The sequence below is a fragment of the Carassius gibelio genome, chromosome B16, assembly GCF_023724105.1.
Source record: "Carassius gibelio isolate Cgi1373 ecotype wild population from Czech Republic chromosome B16, carGib1.2-hapl.c, whole genome shotgun sequence".
NCBI classification, from domain to species: domain Eukaryota; kingdom Metazoa; phylum Chordata; class Actinopteri; order Cypriniformes; family Cyprinidae; genus Carassius; species Carassius gibelio.
In genome coordinates, this window is record NC_068411.1 from 25,313,374 (window position 1) to 25,341,148 (window position 27,775).

The following is a 27,775-nucleotide window of genomic DNA, read 5'->3' on the forward strand; positions in this document are numbered from 1 at the left end:
CCTGTCGTGTGATGTGCCATCAAATGAAGGCAGGTGTCTCAAAGTGAAGAAATCAGTCATAAATAGTTTCTCATTTCGAGGATCCTGAGGATAAATAAGAAGGCACTAAGGCAGCGACGACCTTGTCAGATGAAATTTCCAACAGACTTCCTACACCACAGCATTATATACACGCATTTACAAGCTTAGTAGCGTCTATCTGATATGTCATTTGCAATTACTAGAAACTGAGCAAAGTGAGAAACAGAAGACCTTCACCTGAACGCACACTTTCATGTTTTGTTAGTGGTTGGTTGTTCAAAGCACTAAATGCAGTTCCTTGTTTAAAAACCTAGTTACAATGCACTACACGGTTTCACCTGAGGGAGTGTTTGCCTAGGAACAGCCCGCAATCACATTACCCAACATTCTCTTCCTCCAGCGGATAGCAGCATTGCTCAGTAAGAATATGGTAGCTAAAAAGGAAAAGGGGGGAAATAAGATGAAAGAGCACCATTGCCAAGAAATGCATTAATAAAATAAAATGGATTATGAGAGTGACTTTAATGTGAAAGTAGAGCGAACCGACAAGTAGTGTTCATTAATACACAGGAACAATTCCCATCAAATCTTTTGTTCATATGCACAGGGGCGTTTAATTGTTTTGGGAAGGTGTTATTGCCACAGGAACCTTTGCAAACCTGAATGAAAATTTGACTAAAATTATGGGATATGATCTGCGACCCTCAGTCACTGCTGTCATCGTCGTCGTCGTCGTCTGAGATATTGTTGCTGGATAACAAGGAGTCTGAGCGGGACGGGAGGGTGCCGCCCGTGGAGAGCTGTTTGTAACAGAACTCGCACACCCGCACCGGTTTGGTTGACTGACTGGGTAGCAGGAACTTCTTCTCCGAACACGGGCCGCACACGACGAAGCCGCATTTCCGGCAGTGGTGGCGGCGGTTGACGGGGTTGAATTTGATCTTCTGGCAGCGCATGCACACGGTCGCCTCAGAGTCGGGCACCCAGACGGCCGCGTGCTCGCCGGTGGGAGATTTCCCACTTTTTTCCAGTAGGTCCGAGACGCACTTGCTTATGTGGCTCATCCACTCAGACTTCTCCGTAGCTGTGGCGGCGTAGACGGCGAAGGATTTGGTGGGCGTTTTAATGAGCCAGCCGTTGCGCAGCTCGCCCTCGTCCTCTACCGTGTCTATGGTGACGCTCTCCAGAGGGATGATGTGCTGCTTATTGTACTTCTTCTTCTGGATGACGATGTTGCCGTACACCAGGATGTCATTGAAGAGGAAGAACTGCCGGGCTTTGGGCCTTTTGCGGCACAGCTTTGTGAGAACGCCCTCTCCGATCAGCACTCGACCTGGGATGGCCAGCGGTTGACCTGCTGTGCCGAAGCATGTTTCCACGACTCCGATGCGCTTAGAGTTGGCCTCACTGTTCGCCAAGCGGTCCACCATCTTTCACACGCCTGACAAAGAGAAGGGAAAAAAAATAAGAGGTTACGATTGGAGCAGGAACAGAAAGCAAATATCATGGCTCAGACAATATCAGCACACATAAAGAGATGATACCACACAGACTTTAAGAAGGAACACTTGTGGTTTATCAAATCTGTACCAATTCTTTTTGGCCTTTAAATAGTTCCCAGTATCTAGTTCATTTTGAAGCTACTTAGGCTTATATAAAAGAAAATGCTTTTGTTTTATACACACAAAGAGGTCAGGATGTCATACACTGCTAGCAAAAAAGCTTCTGTTTTGCATTTTATCATTTGAAATTCTCTATATTCAATGCCTCCAAGAAAATCACCAACATATTTTCAGTCAGGTTGCAAAATGCTTTGTAAGACTTTTTCTTAAGAACAACATTTCATTATAATATAAGTATTATCAATGCATGTAACTGATATCATTATTAAACCTATAGCAAAAATAGTGTGTCCAACCATTTTGTTCCATGTTACTGACCATATTTGTTTCATATTACTTAGTTAACAAACACTTGAAGCAAACATAATGCTCATTTAAAATACCATTCAAGTTTGGGATAAGCAATTCATTTTTTATTTTATTTATTTGACAAAATAGCACTGATTCAGCAAGGATAAATTAAATTGATCAAAAAATGACAATAAAAGGCATTAATAATATTACAAAATTTCTATTTGCAGAATCTGCAAAAATGCATAACGGTTTTAAAAATGTAAAATAATAATAAAATAATCTGCATATTAAAACGATTCCTTAAGGATCATATGACACCGAAGACTGAAGCTGAAATGTATATTTTGCCATCAAATAATAAATACATTTTATTAATATTTATAATATAAAATATACATGCAAACACACTTCCAGGACAGTTTATATATTTTTTTTTTACCATGGTAACAAGAATTGTGAAATATTTCTGGTGAAAATAAAGTATTGCGAGAAGAATTTTTTTGCGACTAATAGTGACTTATATAAGATACTAGAAATAAAGAGTGGTCTCATACATCACCAGAAAGACAAGTCTGTTTAAAGGAAAAAATGAGTGTTCCTCCAGAACAATATCCATCATTGTGAGCTACTTTTTTCATTTTTTTTTTTTTTGTTTGAAATAGCCTTCAATCTGCAGATTGTTTGACAGAGATCACGAGTCAAGATGTATAATGACATGCTTTCACAATAAAATGTTTATCCAGTTTATCACAGGAAACCGTAGATAAGAACAGATTATCAAAATTAGCTGCAGCTCTAATAGTAATCTTCCAATCAAACTGCTTTTTTGATCACCACATTATTACAGAGTATCTTCTTTTCACAGGGCTGGAGAGAAACAGAGCTACATGACCTTTTCAAGGACAACAGGATCTGATCATTCTCACATTACATCCTGTCTGCCCGAGTCGCATCTGTGCAGGTCTGAGAAATGAACTGCACTAAATATAAATAAACAACATGTTGCAGCAAATGACAAACAAATCTCATAATGCTACGGTTCATTTAATAAGCAGGTGCTAAATCTCGCAAGTGTGTAATACAGTAGCGTCACCCTTGTTTATCCAACTTGCCTTTCGACGTAAACAAGTGACATAGTCCAGAGCTTACCAGGTTGCTTCAGATGGCGAACACAAACTGGTTTAGTCTCATGCAAAAGCTACTCTTCACATCTCTGGTATCAACTCGTTTCCTCTTTGTGAATTAGAAATGATCAAACACAATCTCGTTGTCACGCCAGCTGGGTTTCTAAGATGCAGAGTGTTTGGAAAAAAAGAGAAATCTGAGGTTTGTAGACGCCTAAGGGAAAAAAGTGTATAATGTGAATTGTGATGCTTGGTGAACTCATAAGTCACTTGAAGATGAAGAGGATTAAGAGACCAGAAACAACTCAAATTCTAAGATAAACCCCAGTTCTGCCTCGGTTATGACTATCATATTGTAATCCGACGAGAAGGCACACCAAACAAGCCCCTTCACCAAGAGAGGAACGCCATGACATTTAATACATCCTACACGTTGACCTCGATGTTGAGAAAGCAAGCTTGCCCATGTACAACTTCAAACTTCGCACACAAACCACATATTTATCAAATGCTGTCTCCTCCAATAGCACCACCCCCTAAACAGGAAACTTCACCACACAACTAATCTTCCCCGGCTAGAGTTAATACTACTGATAGACTATGGACAGTTTGCTAATAAATGAAAGGTGTTTCTTGTTCCAAACCTGTATGACTTCTTTCTTCAAGATGCTACACAAAAGTGTTTCTGTCCATGCAAACATAATGGCGTCCAAAACAATATTGGATTTCAATTGTAAGCTCAAGACTTAATAAAAGTATTCTACAAAATACCACAGAAGCATATGGTGCTTTACAGCATCAAGGAAGTCATTGGAACATGAAATGAGTAAATGTTGACAGAATGATATTCCTTTAATGTCAGCAAATATGTACGTTTAAAATGCTACAGTGACACCATATCAGACAGTATCTCGCCAAGTGCCAAAAAAAAGAGTCACTTGAACACAATGCATGGGTCTCAAGACACATTTTCAAATGTTAAGACTATTTTTAACACAAGTGTCTTAAAACACATCGCGTGTGGCAGGATGCCCAAATAACAGAACAAAACACAATGATGCAGCAGCCAAAGACATTTGTCAGAATAGTGCTTTAAAGAAGATGAATTTTCTGAGAGGGTTTTAACACAACTCACTAATCGACTAGGCATCTGGGAAACAACATCCGATGTTTGGTTAATCAAACCAAAAATGAAAAGACAAAAATGTGACCAATTTCACATGGTCTTTCACATGGACACTCAGAGGACCTCAGCAATCATTTTGAAGTACGACGCCGGGCAGTAGAGAAGCTCTGTGTATCTGAAACTCAGTGAAAGGACACTATGGCCTCCTACACAGATGCACTTTCCTGACTCACTTCCTCCTTCTTATAAAAAATGAAAACTGATGCAAGCGTATTCTATTCCACACATGCTGTGGGCAATACTACATGTTCAGAATAGCTAAAAATGTTCCATTTTAGTTAGCATTTTAAGTTAGTGAAAACCAGTTGTGCTCTGAATATTATAAGCACTATGCAGTATTAGCAACATTAACCTATCTAGAATCAGTACTGTACAACAATGCAACAGACAAATACAAATTCTAGACTAGGGCTGCAGGATTAATCGAATGTGATTGTGATCATACGATTATGAATTTGAAGAAATCATTCACGTTAATGACCGCTGTTTGCGTAGCTTCTCAGTGAACTAATGCTGTGTAGGTTTTTTTAACTAAAGTGCAACTGAATCATAGCAAAATGTAAATATTGTAGACAAAACACTAAAAACTTTCACTTTCTCTGTTGAGAATATATGACTTTCTTCTGCAAAGAAACGCAAAAGCAGATATTTTAATACATGCAGTTCAAACAACACTGGACCCCACTGACTTTCATGAACATGAAAAAAACTCTTTTGTTACTAAATAATGAATTTTTGAACGAGTCAATGATTCAGTGAGCCATTTATAAAAACAGTTACTTGCTTCATTTATTGAATGAATCAGCCGTTTGAATGAATCAGTTGAATCAATGATTCACTCATTAAGAAAGTGACTTGCCACTACCTACTGGTGGTTTAATTTCATATTTAAAAGTATTATTGAATTTTTCCATCATTTCATATTTGTAGGGCCGAAACGTTTCCTTGAGTAACTCGGACAATAACTTTGTTTATTACACACACGGAAATGCACGTGACACTTACAGTGATTTCAGCTTCTGTCGTCTCACTAAATGAGGACGTGAACACATGTACAACATCTCCAGAACGGTTTTGAGAGTCACTTCATTTGATGAGCATTTGACCGTTTGATTTGAGTATACACATACACAGAGCTGTAAAGGTATGTCAACCTGTCAAAATAAAAGTCTGGTTTAATTTAAAGACAAGAGTTTACCAGAAATTTTCAACAGAATGTACATAGCCTACTACTACTAAAAAAAAATAATAATAATCTTTCATGTTTTATTTTTAATAGTAAATCCCCTTTGTTTACCAAAAAATTAGGTTTGCTTAATTTTCAATAATTAAAAGATAAATTAATGTTTTATGCATTCTTGGATAACAAGAAAAATGCAAATACACACCTGAATGTCCGAGGGGGAAAAAAATTTCATAAGGCTATTTTAAGAAAAAAATCTAATAAATTAAGTTGTTTTTATGCATTTAAATAATTATACATGCTAAAACACAGAATAAGGTAAAAATAAAAACATATGGTGAATAAATAATAAAACATTTCATAGGTCCCTAAACATGTTATTTTTTAAAAACTTTTAATAAATTGATGAGAAAATTTATAAGTTTTATGATTTTAATTAATTAGACATGCTTTTAATAATAAAAAAAAATGGAATCCAGAAAAATTAACATGGAAAAAATGGAATTTGGAAAAAAATAAATATGATTTCATAGGGCCTAACACAAAAGCACATCTTCCATGCTGCAGCAGAAAACATCCACTCTACTCAGAGGACCGTCACCCGGGACAAGGTAATTTAATGTAGCATTAACTCAATGTGATTGCTAGTCGAGATGAAGGCTGTTAAATTAAAATGGTAAATGGACTACATTTATATAGAGCTTTCAACAGACCACATGGCCATCCAAAGCGCTTTACAGTTTGCCTCACATTCACCCATTCACACACACATTCACACAATGACTGCAGTGTCTGCCATTCAAGGCGCCATCCAGCTCGTCGGGAGCAGCTGGGGTTAGGTGTCTTGCTCAAGGACATAGACACTTGGTCAGGTGGAGCCACCAACCTTCCGGTTTGTAGACAACCTACATGAACCACTGGGCCACTGCCGCCCAAAATTAAGTATGTTAACTATGTAAGGGACAACCCACGACAGGCAGTACAATTATGTGAAAATATACCACACATAGTTTATACCACGGCTACCAAAGGAGTTAATTTACTGCCCCAAAAAGTTGCGAATGGCTTTTTATGATTAAATATACTAGATACTTTCTTTATAATGTGAAAGAATGTGAAAACGTATGTTGGTTTATAATTTTTAGTTTTTAGATAACTTTACACATTTAAATTTATTTTACACAGTTTAGCCCATGATTGTATATCGAACACTGCATCTTGCAAGTTATCGCATATCACATTTTTCTTTAATATCGTGCAGCCATAATACAAGTTATTCTATTATTCACAACTTTTTTGATACTTTCTTTATACCAAGCCTCTGAATACTCAGTTAATACTTTCGTTTGAATACTGAACGTTGAATACATGTTATAATCATGTCCCTAAAGCCTTATGTGCTACATTTTGAGTCTTTGTTAATTTTAGTTTGATTGCCATGAATAGGATTTATAAATGCACAGGCTTGAACTTACTGTATGATAAAGATATTTTAACTTAGTAATAAATATCAATAATTATCTTTTCACCTCTTTTACAGTAAATCATCACAGCTTCGTATGGACAGATATGTGCGGAGAGCTACTTCATGATCCACTGAGCAAGCAGTTGAGTTTTCAGAGAGCATTTTAAACATGATTCTCTTGTTCCAAGTTCCTGTCCATGTGTTTTTGCCTCCTAAATGCTACAGCGCATTCCAAGACAGTAAAGGCTTATGTTCAGAACTTTGTTTACTTTTAGTTCTGTAAATTAAGTTGCATGACTAAAAGGCAGTGTTTTTGTATTATTAATTAATGTATGGCTTAGTTTTGATACTTAAAAAAAGTAATTTAAAAATAATTAATTTTATTTGTTTTTGCATCTCAGAAAATGCTTTATTTAAAACCCCAAATGGATGGCACTTAAATGCACTTAATTCATTTGTCAGCTTTATTGTCATTGTTCACAGTACAAGTACAGAGAAACAATGGGTAATAATTAAATGTTTATTTTTGATGTATGCATTGTATTCTATGCATTTAAAAAACAAACAAAAAAAATTCTAAAAAAGGAAACTTAGTTGTTCATTTTAAGAGACCCAAGAGTCTTATTTTCTCTTGCATATTTAATACTGGACTTTAAGCAAAAAGACGATTAATCGATATCTACAGCCCTACATATTTGTATGTCAAATCTAATAACATTATTTATGCATTTGGACAGATGGAGTTTGTTGATACTGATTTCATCTGAATAGTAACAGTGAAAAGTAGTGGTTGCAGATAATTACAAACATGCTTGGAATTTGATATTAATTACTGTAGTCCCTCAGAGCATGACAGATAGAGTCACATTTCTTGCCTGCTTCACTAGATTGCTCAAACACTAATTTCCTTTGCTGAAGCGCATGGGTCTAGCTATTAAGTCCCTGACCGAATTTGCTTAGATGGGCTGCTGGCAATGATTAAGTGAATCTGATCTGGAAAAGAGGCCTAGGAGGCCTGCGCTGGACACACTGGCCATGCAGAGAGATGTCATCCTAATTCTGCCAGCCTTCATGACAAAGGCTGATGGATGGGTGCCTGTCTCCATAATTAGACTCTCTGTGGCATGACTCACTACAGCATCTAAATTAGCCACAGCATCTATTTCACAGGTTCTCAAGTCCTCCAAAAGCACTTTCATCATGCAACAGACAGGAACCAAAGATAATATTTTTTTACTGGATGTTGCAATATATAAATGAAATTAAAATTAGGCAATGTAGGGAATGTCACAATGATTGTAATCTGCTTCTATCTGGCCATCAAGTTTACTTATTCACTAAAATACACTTTTTTCCCAGAAATTATGTGTAAATAGTAAATAGAGTTTGATTCTTTTATAAACATAATTTTTTTATTCTTGTGCAGCTAAAATTTTCAAGAACAGATTGTCTTACATGTACATATGTACTTTAGTTATATATTACGTGTGTTTGTTTCGGGATGGTAATAAAAATGTATTATTGCAAGATTTTTAAAAGAAATACTGTATGCAAATGCGAGTCTATATTTCTTTGATCAAAAATACAGTAACAGTGATATTGTGAAACATTACTACAAGTTATAATAACTGTTTCATATTTTAAAGCGTATTCCTGTGACAGCAAAGCTGAATTTTCAGCATCCATTACTCCAGTCATCCTGGTGCTTTTGGACACTTGTATGGGAGATCAAAGACAGCTGGAGGTGGGAGAAGAGCAGCAGGTGCAGACCAGACCTCTCTTTCTCTGCAGAACGCAAACACATTGCAGGTCTAACAGCCAGCACCTGGCCCTCCAGAAGCCAAGCAACTTGATAGTCCATCTGCTGGAGGAAAGCAGGAGCTGGCGGACACGTCAATCAAATACAATGCACAAATGGTCATAACAGGAATTAACTGCTTTCTCTGATGCAGAATTATGTGATTGTGAGAGGCGGGTGTCAATACTGAGTCAGCTTACTGGCAAATCACAATTATATGAAATATGAGTTCAATGTATCATGAGAGTGAAGGAGCTTGATATGACCTCAGTCCCCAGCCTCCTCAATTGTGTCAGGAAGGTGACATGAGGTGGAAGAGAGATGGGAGAGGCTGTGAAAAATAACATCTCAGAGATGAGAAGAAAACTGAAGGCTCAGACTACACCAACTAATTAATGACATGCTTAGTTTCCATTAGGCATGTGCTGATTACCGGTTTCAAGGTATACCACTAGAGTTGTTCCGATTCCGATACTAGTATCGGAAATATCTCCGATACCACAACAAATTCTGGCATCGGCATCGGCGAGTACATGAACCCATATACCGATCCGATACCATTTTCTTAAAAAATACCTAGTTATGACCGCAAGCTTTGCCTAACCGCTGCACGGTTCTTCTTCGCTGCTCAAAATGCATTGAAAACACAGGAAGTTGTGCTGTGTTGCCACAAGCAACCCCTGTTTAGAGCAGCGAAGAAGAAATGAAAACGCGTTAGCAGCCCTTATCTATATATGACTGGATCACTCATCACATTCTAAACTGCCAAAAGACAGTGAAGCCGCTACTATATTATAGATCAGTGGTTAGCAGTATGTCTCTGTAGTACCGGTAGTTACAGACTCTCGAGTATATTCAGTACCGGCAACTGCGTTCAGTCGCTTCCGTGTAAGTCAAAACGCAGGGCTCCAGACAGTAGCCGAATATATACTAGTGTCTGTGAATATTAAACTGCAAAATACTATTTAAATATTACTCCCGCAAAATCTACATCTCTGTGGGTGACTGGCACAGATGCGCGAGAGCTCGCTGTTTTGTAGTCTCTGCTGTGTGTCATGAGGACACGAACGCATAAACCGTCACTTCATGAGAATTTACCGTTTCATTTGAGAATACTGTCATATCATAAACACAGACACTCAAAGATCTTCATGGCAGCCCATTAAAATAAATGTTTGGTTTACATGAGTAAATTGACAATATATAAAGCTACTGTTGTAGCCTACAGTAATAATAATACATCTCTATAATAATAATAATTATGCCTAGATGGTTGCTTGTTTTTTACTTGTTTTTTACTTGTTAGAGATTATCTGATTAATAGATCTTTTTTTATATTCCTAGACTTATTTGTTGCAGTTTTTTTATACAGTTATATTGTAAAACTTAAATACCTTTTTTAGTTTGCGGTGTTAGATTTTTGGCTGCATTTGAAGTTCTTTTTTGCATAAGAAAATAAATAATACTGTCAAATTCATGTTAGATAATAAAAATACTGTAATAAATACAGTAGTTCACCATGTATTTGTTCATGTTTTATTGAGGGATCTGTCTGAAGCACACCATAAAAAAATTCTAGCAATTTACACAGGGCTAGTAGTATATACAGCTGTATATACAGATATACACCCAGGTATCGGATCAGTACTCGGTATCGGCCGATACCCTGAGCCCAGGTATCGGAATCGGTATCGGGAAGAGAAAAAGGGTATCGGAACATCTCTATATACCACGATACAGAAAATTTCACGGTTTCAAAACCACTAATATTTTCCATGATACCGTTCCTGCGGTATGTGCTGTACACTTTCACATTCAGTGTTTCTTTCTGTCTCACGCACAGCCGTCCCCCACGGTTACGAGTCATCCAAAAATATTTTTCATGATATTCTGGTGGCGGTCGGTCGGGTCGTTTGAAACAAAGATGCCAATAAACCTTTGTAATTTATATAGTACTAGACACAATTTTTAAATACACTTTATTGGCTGAATGACTGGCGCGAAGATGACGCACAAGCTCAGTCTGCAGGTAGAGATGGAGGCGGCAAGAGAAAAGGTGAAGACTGGGGAGCAACCGTGCTGTTTTTGGTAAAACATGATTTTGACGACTTAATTAAGTTTTGTTTTAAAGAAAATATGAAATTATATGAAAGTATCTCTGAGGGAAGCTGACAGCCTTCTAAAATTTTACATGGTATGATTTCACAAAGCTTGTCAGAAAATTCAGTTTTTGCTTCAAATTGGGTTATTAAATCAAATGATGTGTACGATTATTATTATATAACTAAATTATATGAAATGATATAAATTATATGCATATGAATTATATATCTAAAATTAAATAACTGCAATTATATCTTTAGGTTCAATAAAGATGTCAGTCCTTTTTTAGGAAACAAATCAAAGAAAAAAAATAAACTGAATTATAATTCTAATAATTCTACTGTTTCTAATATTCTGTATGTTGCTCAGAAAAAAAAAAATATGGTGTCCAGCTGGAACAAAAAAAAAAAAATTTTTTTTACCCAGATATTTAAAAATAAAACATTTTAGGGGTGCTCCGATCACGATCGGCCGATCGTTATGCGCATCTCGTCAGTAAAGCCGTTTCTCTAATCAGCAGTTAATTCCATCAGGTGCATGATCGTGATCGGAGCACCTCTAAAACATTTCAGAGCTGTAACAACAATACCGTGATACAGTGAAAATTTTGCTTAAGGTGATCATAGCGTCAAAATCTCATACCGGCCCGTGCCTAGTTTCCATGTTTGTTCAAGCATGTCTAGAGCATACTAACAACAATGAAATGATCCTGCAAAACAGTCTAATATAACCTTGCATACTACATATAAATGCACTCAAAACCATCAGCATATTGGCTATGCAAATAAGGCTATATGTTGAACATTTTTAAACAAATCACAGTCTTTCCAGAACGTCCACACTGAAAGTGATTGAAACCAAGTGATTGTAATAATGTAATGCTTTATTGCATCACACCTAGTATAAAGAGGCACAGTATAAATAATAAATCTAAGGCAAGGCAAGTTTATTTATATAGCACATTTCATACAATGGTAATTCAAAGTGCTTAACATAAATGAAGAAAAATAATACAAAAATAAAAACAAGCAATTTTAAAACTTTGGAAATGATTTAAAAATCGACTTATTTAAAATTAATTTAAAAGTTAAAAATAAAAAATGATTTTACATAAAATACAGTGAATAAATAAAATACAGTGCAATCGGTTCAGACATTGCACAGTGCTCAATTAATAAATGCACAGCTGAACAGATGGGTTTTGAGTCTAGATTTAAATGTGACTAGTGTTTTAGCACATCTGATCTCTTCTGGAAGCTGATTCCAACTGCGGACGACATAGTAACTAAAGGCGGACTCTCCTTGTTTTGTGTGAACCCTTGGTATTTCTAACTGACTCGATCCTAAAGATCTGAGTGCTCTGTTAGGTTTATATTTAGTGAACAAATCTGCAATATATTTCGGTCCTAGGTCATTGAGTGATTTATAGACAAGTAAAGGTACTTTAAAATCAATTCAAAATGTTTTTAATAAATCTAAGAAAGAAAGAGCCCAAGAAAGTCACCAAGTCTCAACAAAAACTGCATATTATGTGCTTCATAAATCTGGAATTTATGGCAGGGCTGCTATTTGGAAACCATATGTCTAAAGTCCAAGTCCAATGCACATAAAAACAAAGAAAATCCACTACAAGAAGCACAAACCTGACACCTTGAGAAATGAAAAACTATTATTTCCAAAACAACCTTACTGCCAAAATAAGGATGTGTTTACATTTAGAAAAACCAAAGAATCCCCTTTAAACCACAATGTCTGCTATCAGCTTCTAAAAAAGTATTTGTTATTGTACAGACAGCCACCTCATGGGTGTCGTCAAATCAAATGATTTAACGATCATATAAAAGGCAGTTCACAAAACTAGACACACTGTATGCTGCGCGATTCTTTCTTGAATCGATTCTGAGATTAGTTTTGAACAGCAGATGGCACTGCATGCTTTAGAAACACCTGTACTCTGCACATTTCCAAATCAGTACAGACACTTGAACCAAAAATAATAATTCATAAAATTCAAAAAGGTTGAAGCGAATTACAAAGGTGTTCACAGTGGGCTGTGTTTACATTAGGGCTGTCAAAATTGCTCAAAAATGACGTTCGAATATTCCCTCTAAAAAAAACACGAATATTCAACTATTTGAACATCTGGTGGCGCATCTTGTCAATGACGCGCATTACGTCAATAACAGGACAAAATAATACAAAGAGACATAACTACTTGTATAGGTAGTTTATTTAAGTTTAAACATATTTGACAACGTATTACCTACACAAAAAACAAGGAAATCAACTAATGGCCAAGACTGCAGACCTCACGCTCTCTCACCCTCTCTGTGCATAACGGTTTAAATGAACAAACAAATTTTTTCGTGCTGATCAAGAGTTTGGGCAAGCAATTTTAGGGCGCGAATTCTGTCCCAAATATAGCAGGCTTCATTCAGTGATTGAAACAAATATTATTAATATTAATTGAAATTTTACAGCATATAGAACTGGCACTGAATGCTCCGAGCGAGCTGTGCTGTGGTAAACATGGAACTTTTCCTTGACATGAAACGATAAATGATCAAACCTCGGATCCATTGCTTGACAGAACTCCCCGAAGCCTGCCCCATCCACGACACTGATCGGTCTCACGTCCTTACAAATGAACGAAATTAATTTATCCGTTATGGCCTCTTGTCATGTTGCAGACAAAGAGCTTGTGGCGGGCGATGCAAAGTAACGTTAAATGTCAAGACGTGACTGTTTAGCTGGAGTTCCACACATTATGCAATGCTCATTTGGGTGCACATTTTTGAGATGTGACCTCATGTTGCTAGTGGTCGAATGGTATGCTAACTGTAACTTGAATAGCTTGCATACAACTTTATCTCGCGGGTCAACAATTTTACCTCGCTTTCTCTGCTGCGGTCGAGTTGGGCTCTGCTATTGCTGGCATCTTCCATGAAGACGCGTCAACTTTCAGCAGTGATGCTGTGCCAGACAGTGCGACTCCTGTGACCTGTCCTTGAACCCTCAGGCGTGCTAGCGCCCACTCGCAAATCAAACAGCTACGCCTCTACTACCGTGGGCATTTTTCCACATTTTTTTTTTTATTCGAATATTATTTTTCACCTTCAAAATTCGTTTTTTAAAAACTATTAGAATATATATTCAAATTTAGAATATTCATTGACAGCCCTAGTTTACATTACTCTTGCATCATAAAAGCATTCTAAGATGAAGTGAAGTTACATGCCTCAGTTGAATGCATTCTTTAGCACTCTTCTTCATGATAAAAAGATTAGAGCACCATCTGCTGTTAAAACCACGAATCGATTCTGCATCACTTTATCGTCCCAGCTGTAAGGTAAACAGGTCCATTTAGCTCAAAGGGAATCATTTAAGATTTTAAAGGGAATTTGAACGGAATCACTGTTTCACAGCTGATCATTGAGACGCCCTGCGATTCACTGAACGAGCTGTTTAACATCAAATCTGCACTGGATATTAATATCCGAAGTATAGTGAAAACACTATTAAATAGCACAGTAACAAGATCGGCAGTTTAAGACATTAACTTGTAAGCACAAAACACAAGATACTTCTTTAAGACATATAATCTAATCTAACACATAAACACACGCACTCATACATAATTGTTACAATAATTGTTCTAAGGGGCCGTTCACATATCGCGCCTAAAAACGCGTGGAAAATGCTAGGCGCACTGCTTTCTCCTTCTTTCCAAAGTGCTCGGGCAGAAGCGCTCCTGAGGCGTCTGCCGTTGCTAAGCAACAATGACGTGCTCTCTCCATGAAGAAGCGGAAATTTCAGCAAAGTATAAATGGATTTGCAGCACTAAAATCGCTCGCAGTAACTCTGCTACTAAATTTATTTCAAAATGGCAAATCCATATACATCTATGATCAGCTGTTCCTTCATCTTGGCTGAGCTTTCAACGTTGTTACGGGAAAGGATAAAGCTGATTGGTTAGTTCTTGTCACATGACCCGTGGTGCACTTGCGGCATTCTGAAAAGTTGAGATGTTTTTAACTCAATGCGTTGCGGACACTTCTGGAAAAAACGGGAACGTCGCGACCACGTCGCTTCCATTATGAGCACGCATACTGCGCACCTACATTGAAAATAACGAGCTTAAGCGCGCAAAAGACACGATATGTGAACGGCCCCTAATGGTGTTAATGTTGAAAGCTGTTCTGTGAAAGAGTTAGTTGGTTATCTTGCTTCTGACTTGTGGCACTAGGAATTCATTTACAACCTCCTGTTGCCTTTCTGAGGAATTTGGCTGTTTCAACTATGGTCCTGATCGACTCTTTAATTTGATTGGTTCAGGTTTGATACTCTACACAGCCCTAATTCATACATCTCTATACTTCAACCTGTGTAAGTTCTGGGATGCTGATGGTAAACACTGTCTTTCCTCAAAGAAAGAAAGAAAGAAAGAAAGAAACACTCAGGACTGAAGCTAGCGCTGACACTTTAAGGTAAAAAATCTAATTGATTTCTCTGATAAAAAATAGCAGTTTAAAGTACTACAGGTTTGCTTTGCTTGTAGGTCTGCATAATTCAGCCTACCATTTTGTTAAATCTACGATTATTTTTATTATGTTTATCATCATTACTAAATAAAAATATAAAAAATTGAGAAATACTAGTCTACTATTGTAACATTTCACAAGTGTTTTTTATTTTATATTAGCACATTTGTAAAATTACAATACTAATATTTATTATTGTTTGCTGCTGGGGCTGGGTGATATGGCCTAAAAATAAAATCTCTGATTTAATTTTTTTTAATTCGATTTCGGATTTTTTTTTCAGATTCCCCCCCCCCCCCCCCCCCCACTTAAGGAAAGCAATAAGTACAAACAGCAGACAACTTAAAGCAAATTTTGCTTTTATTTAATCAAAATTAGGGCTGCTCCGATCACAATCGGCCAATCGTTAATGCGCATCTCGTCAGCAGGACCATTTGAAGGAATTTGGGGGCCCCAAGCAAAATGGACATAGAGGCCCCCCGACCCCCGCACGCACGCACGCAAAGCCTACAGAAACCACAACATAGCCATACAGTTTAAGTTCACCCACACTTTATATAAATAAAAAAGGTTTACAGTGCAAATACTACTTGAAAAAATAGTTTGGTGGGAATTCAATAGTGATTTGCACTGGTTTTTTTTTTCTAATAATATGACAGCACACACTTATCAGTTTAAACTCTGGGCTTTGCAGGATATCAGCTATAATTACAGAGCTTGTGGTACCTTGTGCTATACAGAGGAAACATCAGCACTGAGAAGTGATGCATCTGTTGATGGTGAGGATGAAGTTGATGGTGTAGCTGGGAAAATAACTGAAAAAAAAAATCTGAAATTACCTGTGAAGTACGTCTTACCATTTCACTGTTAGCATATTGACAGAGGTCACTATTAACAGCTCAGGGGTGCGTTTCCCAAAATCATAGTTGATAAGTTAGATGGTAGACCCTTTGTAATAACAATCATTAATAGATGGTAAATTGATAGTTAATTAATCTTTAATCTTTGTCATTTAACTGTTATCAAACAGTATTTTTACTTATTATAAAGTTTACCGAAAAATTTAAGATATGTTAGTATTTCCATATTTTGATATTAGAAGGGAAGGGATGCAGACAGCTGCTTTCACTACCGATGCTTAAAAACATCCCAAGCTAATGTTTGATGCATGGAATTTATTGTGTGGTTTTCCTAAACCCCATTTGTTAAACAGATTATCACGGTGGAATAGTATAGCATGCTATTTGCTATGCCACTTTCATCTAGGGCTGTAGCTATCAAATTTGTTAGTAATCGAGTATTCTACCAAAAATTCCATAGATTAATCGGATAAAATGTGTTTTTGCTTATTAATATTAATTATGCAAGAGAAAATAAGACTCCTGGGTCTCTTAAAATGAACTACTAGGTTTCCTTTTTTTAGAAAATTTGTATTTTTTTATTTTTAAATGCATAGAATGCAATGCATACATCAAAAATAAACATTTAATTGTTATCCATTGTTTTTCTGTTTGTACTTGTACTGTCCACAATGACAATAAAGTTGACAGATGAATTAAGTGCATTTAAGTGCCATTCAGTTGGGGTTTTAAATAAAGCATTTTCTGAGATGCACATTAAACATTGAATACAAAAAATTAATTTAATTTATATTTTAATTATTGAAAATTAAGTAAACTTAGCTTTTTGGTAAACAATGGGGATTTACTATTAAAAATAAAACATGGAAGAAATTTTGTGTCATTAAACCTTAAAAAAAAAACCTTTACAGTTCTGTGTATGTGATGTGACGCTAGTTTAATTCAAATCAAACGGTCAAATGCTCATGAAGTGACTGTCAGAACAGTTCTGGAGATGTTGTTCATGTGTTCTCCTCTTATTTAGTGAGACAGCAGATGCTGAAATTACCGCGAGCGTCACGTGCGCTTCAGTGTGTGTTAATAAAGGAAGTCGAGCTTCAGCTCCATTCATTAACAGAGACACGCAGAACATGCAGGATTCATATTTAAATAGACTGTTCCGGCTTAATATTTACAGATATTAGTCCATCACGTGAGATCACGTGGTTGGCTGGCTGTTGTCAGCAACTACTGAGAGGGGCCCCCTTGAGGGGGATCCCGATAACAGTGTCATTACACGTTATGTATGGGCTAGGTGCACAAGATGGCGCCGGTGAGCTTCAGCGATGCGAGTGTGTGCGTACTTATTTCCGGTCTTGAGACGCTCGCATTGACTGTAAGGGAAACTTACATATGAAACTTGGCTAGATGTATATAATTAAAGATTTTCAAATTTAACAGCCGATAGTGGTATATCAAAAACATGGGGAAACATCCTCCCTATATTTTGCGTACCTCTGTGTGGAAATTCATCAAGATACAACGCGGAGATTGCTTTATTCTTCTGTTGATTATGTGGATCAGCGTCAGTTCAGGTCCACAGGGATTTCTTTTTTCAAACACAAACCTCTCAAATATGCAATACTTTTTATTTTCGAAGAGCTTGTTTTGTTCTGTTATGTAAGATAAATGTTTCTGACTGTCAAACAAGACGCACAGAGATTTCTGATAAAGCGTTTTATTAACTTTATTTGATAACATAATTTATAACTAACTGTACAATTAAACGTAATATAATTATGGTAGGTTTGCCTTAAATAAAAGATCGCTGTTTGCATTCATGTGTGTTTTTATCTGGTTATTTGTTTTGTGAAAGATCTGCAGCATAAATCATTATCTGTCTACAAGTAGCCATTGTTATTGTTTTGCATTAATTATCAGATTCAACAGATATTAAAATTAGTCACGTATTTTTTACTGTGTAAAATAATCTTGTGAAAATAACGATGAAACAGACTGATGTATGTGTACAATTGAGAAATGGATACTTCTGAAGATAAATCGCAGCCCACGTCTCACGAGGTAAATATTTAATATAAAAAATTATAATAACAATGCAAACATCTTCGAGAAATAAGTAATTTGTACATTTACATATTTGGTAAGATAAAATACATTATATAGCTGTGTATATACACCATGAGTTAAACTTTCATCTCGTGAACAATAGTGAACATTAGTGTACTTAATTCATTCACCGGACCGAAACATACACAGGTTTCAAATCCACTGGCTCAGTTAACATTTGTAGTATAGTGATAATAGCAGTGTATATCTTATTTGCATATGAAGTGATATTATAAATCCTGTAAACATATAGAAGGTAATATTTGGACTTCTCTGGTTCTCTGCACTGACTTTAAGCACAACCGGAAATACCTACGCACACACTCGCAAGACCGGAAATCCAAGATGGCAGAGATATGCATCTAGCCCATTGACGATCAAAGGGGCGCTCACACAGTGTCGTTGCATTTCATTCTTAACCAGTCGTTGTCTTGGGGCCCCTGGCCAGCTCAGGGCCCCAAGCAATTGCTTGGTTTGCCTGCCTTGTCGCGACGGGCCTGCTTGTCAGTAAAGCCGGTTTTCTAATCTGCTGCAAATTCCCTCAGGTGCGTGATTTGCTCGATGTGTAATCATTAACGATCGGCCGATCGTGATCGGAGCAGCCCTAATCAAAAGCAAGAAAAATGTAACCCCCATTTTCATATTCGGCTGGTGCTGCTGCTTTTGACTGCGATGGGCTTTAGGCAGCGTCGGGTCTCTTGGGGAATCTGTGATTGTCAAATGCACTCGGCTGCAAAGATGGAGTTTGTGAGAAGCATTTATTGCGATTCGAGGCACTCAGAGTAAAAGCAGCTCACGTTTAAAAACACAGTGCCAAACTTCTCTCTAAAAAACAAGCAGCAAATATTTCATTAAAATGCAGTCTTTTCGGTTAACCAATCTCACTGAGCCATGTCACAGCCCCATTTTTCTTTTAATTAATTGTGCAGTCCTATGAAGCTATTCAATATCCTTTAAGTAAAAGGGTAAGACATACTGACCCCTACCGAAGTTTACATTTTTGTGATCAAATAGTTATTTTATTTTAAAACCAGCATGTAAGTCAGCACTGTAAAAGAGAAGTAGGTGATGACCTGTAAACTTGCATGACTGCACTTCTGGCTTTGTCCCAGAGCAAGTTAACTCAACAAACCTGTCAAAAGTAACTGTAATCAGCAGCTTTGTACAGTAAATATCTGACCTTAATGAAGCCAATAAACCATTCTGGGCAAATTAAACACAGTCAACTGATGACAGCACGGTTCCTTCCGGTAAGTCAAGATTAAGGAAGTACAGCTAAAGTATTCTCAGCAACACCAAAGGATATTTTTAACCGTTAAACCTTAACTACATTCAGATCTTTTGGTTTCTCCTTCAACTCAAGACAAAAACAAGATCTTCAAAGTAAACCCTTTTTAAACTTCTCAAGCATTTCAGCCCACAAAATTAGATTTTGTGACATTCACACACAAAATCTAACCATACATCCTGTCACATCACTATGCATAAATAACCCACAGGTAACAGATCAGTTAAGATCAAAATTTAAGGTCTTGCGGTTTACAGCTATTAGTAAATGTGCATTTAAAAGCATTTTGCCTTCTGCAGTATAGGTTAAAAACTAATTCTCATTCTGTCAGAGCATCATCCAGCATGGCCTATACATGGAATCAGAGACTTTGCCTTAAATTCACAAAAACATCTGTGTGCCTGTCTGTTAATCTGAATGAAATATTTTGTTTTAAACCTAACATAAAGTATGTGTTGCTTAGTGATATAACTCAAACAACTTGCATCGTAATAAGCCACAGATTATCTCTGGCCAAACAACATGTTAAGACTACTGAAGGGTAAAGTTCACAACCTTTGTGCGGCTTACACAAGGTTTACTGGAGTGCGTTCAGAATACATCTCAATATGCTGTGTTCAGAAATTGACTTTCCAGGTACTTGGTTAGGTGGCAGACATAAGCCAATTCCCTAATAAAATCACAGCTGGATCTGTTCTATGGATTAAACAACAGAAACTTTCGGTCTAAGGTTGTTTTGATAGCATGGCAAGGGGTGGGAATATTTAGGCACCTCACGATTCAATTTAATTGTGACCTGGGAGTCACCATTTGATTCCAAATTCCTCACTGGCTGATAAATAGTTGATGCTGACAATAAAGTGGGGGGCAAAGGCCAATTATTAATTATCAGTCACTGAACCAATATATTAGATGTGCAGTTCAGTTACAAAAAATATTAAATTTGTGCAACAAATATTCTTAGATATGAAAATAACATGAAAAACAAAAGACGACTGCATTACTTTAGCCTTTTAGCTATTTAAAGGTACTGTGCTGGCGATTCAGAGACAGAAAAGAAAATGTGAAAAATGTGATGCAGAATTGATTCGGCCTCCAATGGTGTATTGGACTTTGTGATGAGTAGAGCTTTGATTATAGGCAATGCTCAATTTGACAATGCCCTCTATAAAATTGTCCTTAAAGGGTTAGTTCACACCAAAATGAAAATTATGTCATTAATTACTCACCCTCATGTCGTTCCAAATCTGTAAGACCTTCGTTCACCTTCGGAACACAAATTAAGATATTTTTTTATAAAACTGTAGAGCTACCTGACATCCAAAGACACCAACTCAACTGAAATGTCCCCAAATAGTAGATTCATCGGTAAAACAATCCATGTGACATCAGTGGCTCAACTTCAGCTTCGCAATACTTTTTTTTGTGTAAAGAAAACAAAAATAACAATATAGTCAACCATTCTTCTCCTCCAAGGTGCATCTTCCACCATCTTGGAGGGTACCCAAGAACGTATTGGACGTAATCAGCATTGTTTACGTTCAGGGGTAAGATGAGTGCATCAATCATTTGTGTAATTAGCACTGTTTAAGCTAAAGGGAAAGCGTGTGTATGCATTGTAATACTCTTTAAAATGGCAGTAGACATAACAAGGGGGAGAAGAATGATTGAGTAAATTGTTTTTATTTTTCTTTGCACAAAAAAAAAAAAAAAGTTTTTCTCATAGCATCACATAACGTATTTTCCGGACTATAAGTCACACTTTTTTTCATAGTTTGTTTGGTCCTGAGACTTATAGTCAGGTGTGACTTATTTATCAAAATTAATTTGACATGGACCAAGAGAAATGAACTAACAGAAAACATTACCGTCTACAGCCGCGAGAGGGCGCTATATCCTGCCAGAGATGCTGCTCAGTGCTCCTGTAGCCTACACTAAGCAGCATAGAGCGCCCTCTCGCAGCTGTAGATGGTAATGTTACCTCTTGGTTCTTGAGTCTAAATAAATGCGACTTATAGTCCGGTGCGACTTATATATGTTTTTTTTTTTTTTCTCGTCATGACGTATTTTTGGACTGATGCGACATATATTAAGGTGCGACTTATAGTCCGAAAAATCCGGTAACTGAAGTTGAGCCATGGATGTCACATGGATTGTTTTACCGATGTATCCACTAAGTCTCTGGATTTCTGTTGTGCTGCTGTCTATAGAGGGTCAGGTAGCTCTCCGATTTCATAAAAAATATTTTTAATTGTGTTCTGAAGATGAACGAAGGTCTTACGGATTTGGAATGACATTAGGGTGAGTAATTAAAGACATAAATTTAATTTTGAGGTTAAATAACCCTTTAAACTGTGCACAGCTTTTAAGACAAGAGGGATTCAAGAAGGTCATTCGAGGGCCTCTTAATAGGACATAATCTTTGTTGAATAACTGCTTTTCCCTCATTACACTGGACAACATTTCAGCTTTGACCCTGCTGTCTGTCTTGCTGACACTGCATGGCCATATGTCTGTACATTACAGACATGAGGAAGGTAGCACAATTTAAAAAAACCTCTACTTTGACAACTAAGACAGACTTGCATAAGCACAGACTTCTTCTTGGATGTAATAATATGAAAATAATAATATTATTACATAAGATTAATTTAAAGCATTATAATTGGTTGACTCAGTATCTTCAAGAGATATATTGCACAATTAAGATGTTTGCTTAAAATAATCATTGCACTAAATCACAGCAAACACGCTAAGGTCAATGGCAGAGTAATGACTAGAATGTAATGTAGAAACTAAATCAACTCAAAGTCTAACAGAATGAAACTTTAAAGAGCTAATCTTGACATGTACATTAATAATATTTTTTTTTTCAGAAAAAATACTATTTTTACTTTATTAGGGAAATGAGACCAATTGTATTCAATGTGAGCATCAAGAAATGAACTGGAAGTATTAAGCAAAGTTGGTAAAGATGCTTTTTTTTGGGGGGGGGGGGGGGGGGCACTAACTTACTTTTCACGTACTTTTTATATATAAAATAGTTTATTAATATATAAACTATTAATTTTAAGCATATGAATAACAATCATAATTAACAATAACACATTTTAAATAATTAAAGGTAATATTATATCACATAATGTAAAAAGGGGCATAAGTCTCTGGTGTCCCCAGAATGCGTCTGTGAAGTTTCAACTCACAGTTCTCCATAGATCATTTAATACACCATTTTGAAAATGGCTATTTTTAGTGGAAGCAGAAACACGCTTTTTTTTCGTGCCTGTCTCTTTAAATGCGAAAAAGCTGCTGCTCCCTGCCCCTTTTGCAGATTAGAGCTGCATCATTACAGCTTGGACCTGCTAAAAACATCTGATTATCATGTTTATCGAAACCATGCTTCTGATATATGGCTTTCTGAGTGCACACATCTGAAGCACATGGACAGAAAGCACGGTCACAGCATGGGAGTACTGAACTCAGTTCTTATTCACACAAGTTTATGTTAAACAGTTTTTTGTTATGTCTGTTAAGATTTTAGATCTGTGTGGAAGCAGCAATATACAGTAAATAAATCAATAAATCAACTGCTCTGTTGTCTCCTCTGAGGCCGGGAATCTAGTGTTCTGTTCTCGTCTGTGCAGCCAAAGACAGAACACTTACCGTATTTTTCGGACTATAAGTCGCACCTGAGTATAAATCGCATCAGGCCAAAAATACGTCATGATGAGGAAAAAAGCATATATAAGTCGCACTGGACTAAAAGTCGCATTTATTTAGAACCAAGAAGACAAGAGAAAACATTACCGTCTACAGTTGCGAGGGTATGGAAGCATATGGGTAGCAATAGGGCTGGGCGATATGGAGCAAAAAATATATCTCGATATATTTTGCTATATCTCGATATACAATATATATCTCGATATCTTTACAGGAAAAATAACCCCCCTAAAACTACTGCAAAAACAAATATGCCAAATATTACATGTTTAGGGCCCTATGAAACGTTTTATTTTTTTCTTCACCATATGCTTTATTGTTACCTAATTCTGTGTTTTAGCATGTGTAATTATTTAAATGCATAAAAACAACTTAATTAGTTTTTAAAAAATCTTAAAATAGCCTTATGTGAAATTTTTTCCCTTCAGAAATTGTGTATTTACATTTTTCTGGTTGTCAAATGAAGGCATAAAACATTTATTTAATTTATCTTTTAATTATTTAAAATTAAGCAAACTTTATTTTTTGGTAAACAAAGGGGATTTACTATTAAAAATAAAACATGGAAGAAATGTTGTGTGATTATTCCTTAAAAAAATATGTTCATTTAATTTTAATAATAGTAGTAGTGGGCTATGTACATTCTGCTGAACAATAGTAAAAGATTTCTGCCAAATACTTTTATTTTGACGAGTTTACCTTAACAGTTCTGTGTATGTGATACTACAGTCTATGATGTGATATGAGCTAGTTTTACTCAAATCAAACGGTCAGATGCTCATGAAGTGACTCTCGGTGCAGTTCTGGAGATGTTCCTCATGTGTTCACGTCTTTATCAGTGAGAGGAAAGACGCTGAAACCAGCGCGAGCATCACGCGCTTCCGTGTGTTTAATGCTGAATGAAGACGCGCTTCTGCGCCATTCGTTAACACAGACACGCAGAACATGCAGGATTCATATTTAAATAGACTTTTCCGGGTTAATATTTGCAGATATTAGTCTATATCGCGATTTGATTTAAGTGCATGACCTACTTTTGATAATTCATTCAAAATTTAACCAATTCCGTGACATTCCGCGTTAAACTGTACCGTTTATATGACTGGATTCCGTCCGCGTTTTCTGCATCGCGGAAATCATTGGGCCCTACGTTAGACATCTGCCTTCTGTTCGTCCTACGCCTTAAAACCGAAGTATCTCCATATAATGGAGCAAGTTGTCCTTTTGTTTTTAGACTTTGTTTTTTAGACTAGTTCTATACACGCGAAGGGAGTGGGGACAAAAGCAAGGAGGCGGGGGGCGAGCGAGCGGGGGCGTGCACAGCACAGAGAAGGCAAAGAGGCAAAGTGGCAGAATCAGAATGAAATATAAACAACATATCGATATATACGATATGTCAAAATCCATATCGTGTTTAAAAAATATCTCGATATATTTTTAATATCGAGATATCGCCCACCCCTAGGTAGCAATATTCAATTTGGAATGTAATATGCAAAATGACAATGCAATATGTAAAATGGCAATGCATTTGTGTTACATTTAAACTTTCCAATACATTTGTGCAACGTTTGGTGCAAAATGAAAATGAAAATTAAATTACATAATTTTCATTTGCCATTTCACACACTAGTTTTAATATGTAAAATGAATACTAATTTTAACACTTTATAAGTTGCAAAATTAAAATGAAAATGTATTACAGAAATTATTAGATATGTATAACATGTTCAAGCAAAAACTGTGGCAAAATTATCATTCAAATGCTATTTTTCTTAATTGCATTAACACTCACAGTCAAGACACTTACGATTGCATTTTCATTAAATGTCCCGCAATGAATGTAGAAAAATTCAATTTGCACATTGAAAATGCATTCCGAGTCGATCATGTCTCCTCCCCCTCATGCCACGTCAATCACTGCGTGAACAAGGCGGGGCTTGCAGAAGATCAAGAGACTGAAGTCTCAAGAAGAGGATTCAAGTAAGAGTACATGGACAAGACAGTTGGTCCGTGTACGTTTTGATCATTTCGGTTTATGGCTTCAATATTTCATTCGCACTTGTGGGTGGAGCTTAAACGCTGCTTTCATCTGATTGCTCGAATCGCTCCACCTTCACCACAGCTCTTTCATTCTTTCAGACAGAATAAGAGACAGTGCGAGTGAAGCACCGTAATGTCTGAAACCACCGCTCACTGTTAATTAGCATAATATTTGAATCAGATGTAGCTGGGCACATAATTCGTGCTGCTGAGACCTGCAAATTATTTCTAGGTTGTAGTATTGTATAAATATTGTCCCACTGATAAATACAGTGCAAATATTTCTGTCTCCTTGGGGGGGGGGGGGGGGGATCACATCATATGACCCCTTTAATCTTTTTCACATTTCCTTGGTTGGTAGATTGACCCGGGACCTGATTATAGCACTTAAAACCTGTTAAAAAACAGTCAGATTTTCATGATATGTCACCTTTAAAACATTCATAATAAAATGTTTTTATTTATGCAGTCCAATTATTATCTCTGCACTGAAATGCAGGAATTTACATTTTAGAATAGGTTCTCCTTTTGCATATCAAGTGTCAAACACTCAAAGTTGAAAATATTTTTTTTTATTTATTAGTACTGACCATACATAAACGCATGCATGAATGTATACATGGAGATACTGAAGAGAGCGAGTGAGAGAGAGAGATCAGTCTCTACTTTCAAGTACTTTGCACAAAGTCACACAGTCACAAAAGGAAGGAACAGACAAAGCCAAAATTACAAGAAAAGTCCATTAAAATACATCCATGAATATATGACAGCATCTATCTTCACAAATAAAAACACCCAACTGCAGAGCCCTTTTTAAAAGTGCAGGTGTGAATCAAACAGCCATATGAATGCAGAAGTGAAACTGTGACGATAGAATATATTAAACATTTCTGAGGACCTCATCTTAAATCATTCTAAAATTAATGCTCAGTGTGAGGTCATAAAAAAAACATACATATATATATATATATATATATATATATATATATATATATATATATATATATATATATATATATATAATACGTATATGTATATATCTTTATACATTTTGTAGGGGAAGCAAAAGTATCAGACTAAGACTGCTTCCTTAATTCATGGTTTAACAGCAACTAAATAAAAGTTTCATAATGCCTCTACTGCTACAATATGTTTGGATTCATGTGTTAATTTCATTTCATCCTGATCGTGCACAGTTGCATGCTGTGTATAATATTAATATTACCCATGGCATGTCGATCAAGTTTTTCCGCCAAGTTAACCACCGCAACTTGTAACTAGTGACTTGTAACCTTAAATCTAAAGCAATTGCAAATAGTCTCGTTGACAAGCGATTTGACAGAGGAGAATCTGCTACTCCTCGATTTTCCCATCACTATATGACTGAAACCACGCTGTGAAGCAAGGAGCAGAGTTGGGTGGTTTGCACTATGTAACGTTAGTTTCGATGAGTCACCCAGGCAGATGTGGCTGTCACACAGGCAGATAGTAATAGGAAAAGTTCTGATGTTTTGTCAAGTCAAAAACGCAAATATTTAAACCAAACTGATTTAAGGTAACGCTACTTTGTCATATAGCTCCAACTTTAACGTTTTTGGGTTTCTTGTTTTGACACTGACAACTAAAACAACTAAAAGAGAAGCTACTTTCACAGAGTTTGCACAAGAACTTAGTACTGGCTGGCTAACATGAGTTATGAATTAGATGAACATATCTAAATAGCAAACGACATATGTTGTTATTGTTGTGAAGTTAGTTTTACATTTCATCGTTGACTTAACTTTTTCCTCAAGTTAGCATGCTACAAGCTAGCAAGGCGCTCGGACTGTCCCATAACGCACGAATAGTTCCTTGACTTCTTCCTACAGCTTTCAAACTTACCTGACTGAAACACATTTCACTTAAACTAATGTAGCAAAATAATAAAGCGAACCACGGTACACACGCAGTAGTTAAACAATTGCAACGCAGACTTGCTCTGACAGGCGCGAATGGAAACCAGCGCTTGGTAAATTTAGACAGACACGCGCGCACTTACCGATCGACGGCTGTAGACGCGGAGCCACAATCTCTTGTAAGATTTCCAACGGCCAAAATACTTAAATTCCAAAATCAAAAAGCGTTAGATGGAAGTTTTTTGCCACTTTCCCGGGCAGCCAAACTCGGAAACTGCACTTTCAATATGGCTGAGGGCAGGAGCAGGGAATGTAAGCGTCACTAGCGTGACTCTGGGTCGGGGTGGTGTGGGAGAAGGGGCAGGGACTAATCTGGATAAACACTGATCCTTGTATTTACCGTAGACTGGCGATCATGTAATGCCTTTCGCTTTTCCTTCTCGTTGGGAACATGCACTTGCATGTTTTTTTGGAAAGAGCCCACGTTTATAACCGCCTTTATAATTGCCATAAAATGAGTCATGAG

At 36.6% G+C, this 27,775-nt stretch overlaps 1 protein-coding gene across 1 annotated transcript; it reads right to left on the reverse strand.

The window, feature by feature from the left end:
* Window positions 1-524: 524 nt before the first annotated feature.
* Window positions 525-27,640, reverse strand: plekhf2 (pleckstrin homology domain containing, family F (with FYVE domain) member 2). Its single transcript, XM_052578626.1, has 2 exons — window positions 27,393-27,640; window positions 525-1,462 (listed from the first exon to the last, which is right to left on the reverse strand). Exon 2 carries the CDS (start codon window positions 1,449-1,451, stop codon window positions 726-728), a length of 726 nt encoding a protein of 241 aa, XP_052434586.1. The 5' UTR covers window positions 1,452-1,462; window positions 27,393-27,640; the 3' UTR covers window positions 525-725.
* Between the last annotated feature and the right edge of the window lie 135 nt (window positions 27,641-27,775).

What these genes read in the sequence shown, in the direction of transcription:
- plekhf2 (XM_052578626.1), bottom strand. Translation starts at nt 1,451, where the DNA reads ATGGTGGACCGCTTGGCGAACAGTGAGGCCAACTCTAAGCGCATCGGA.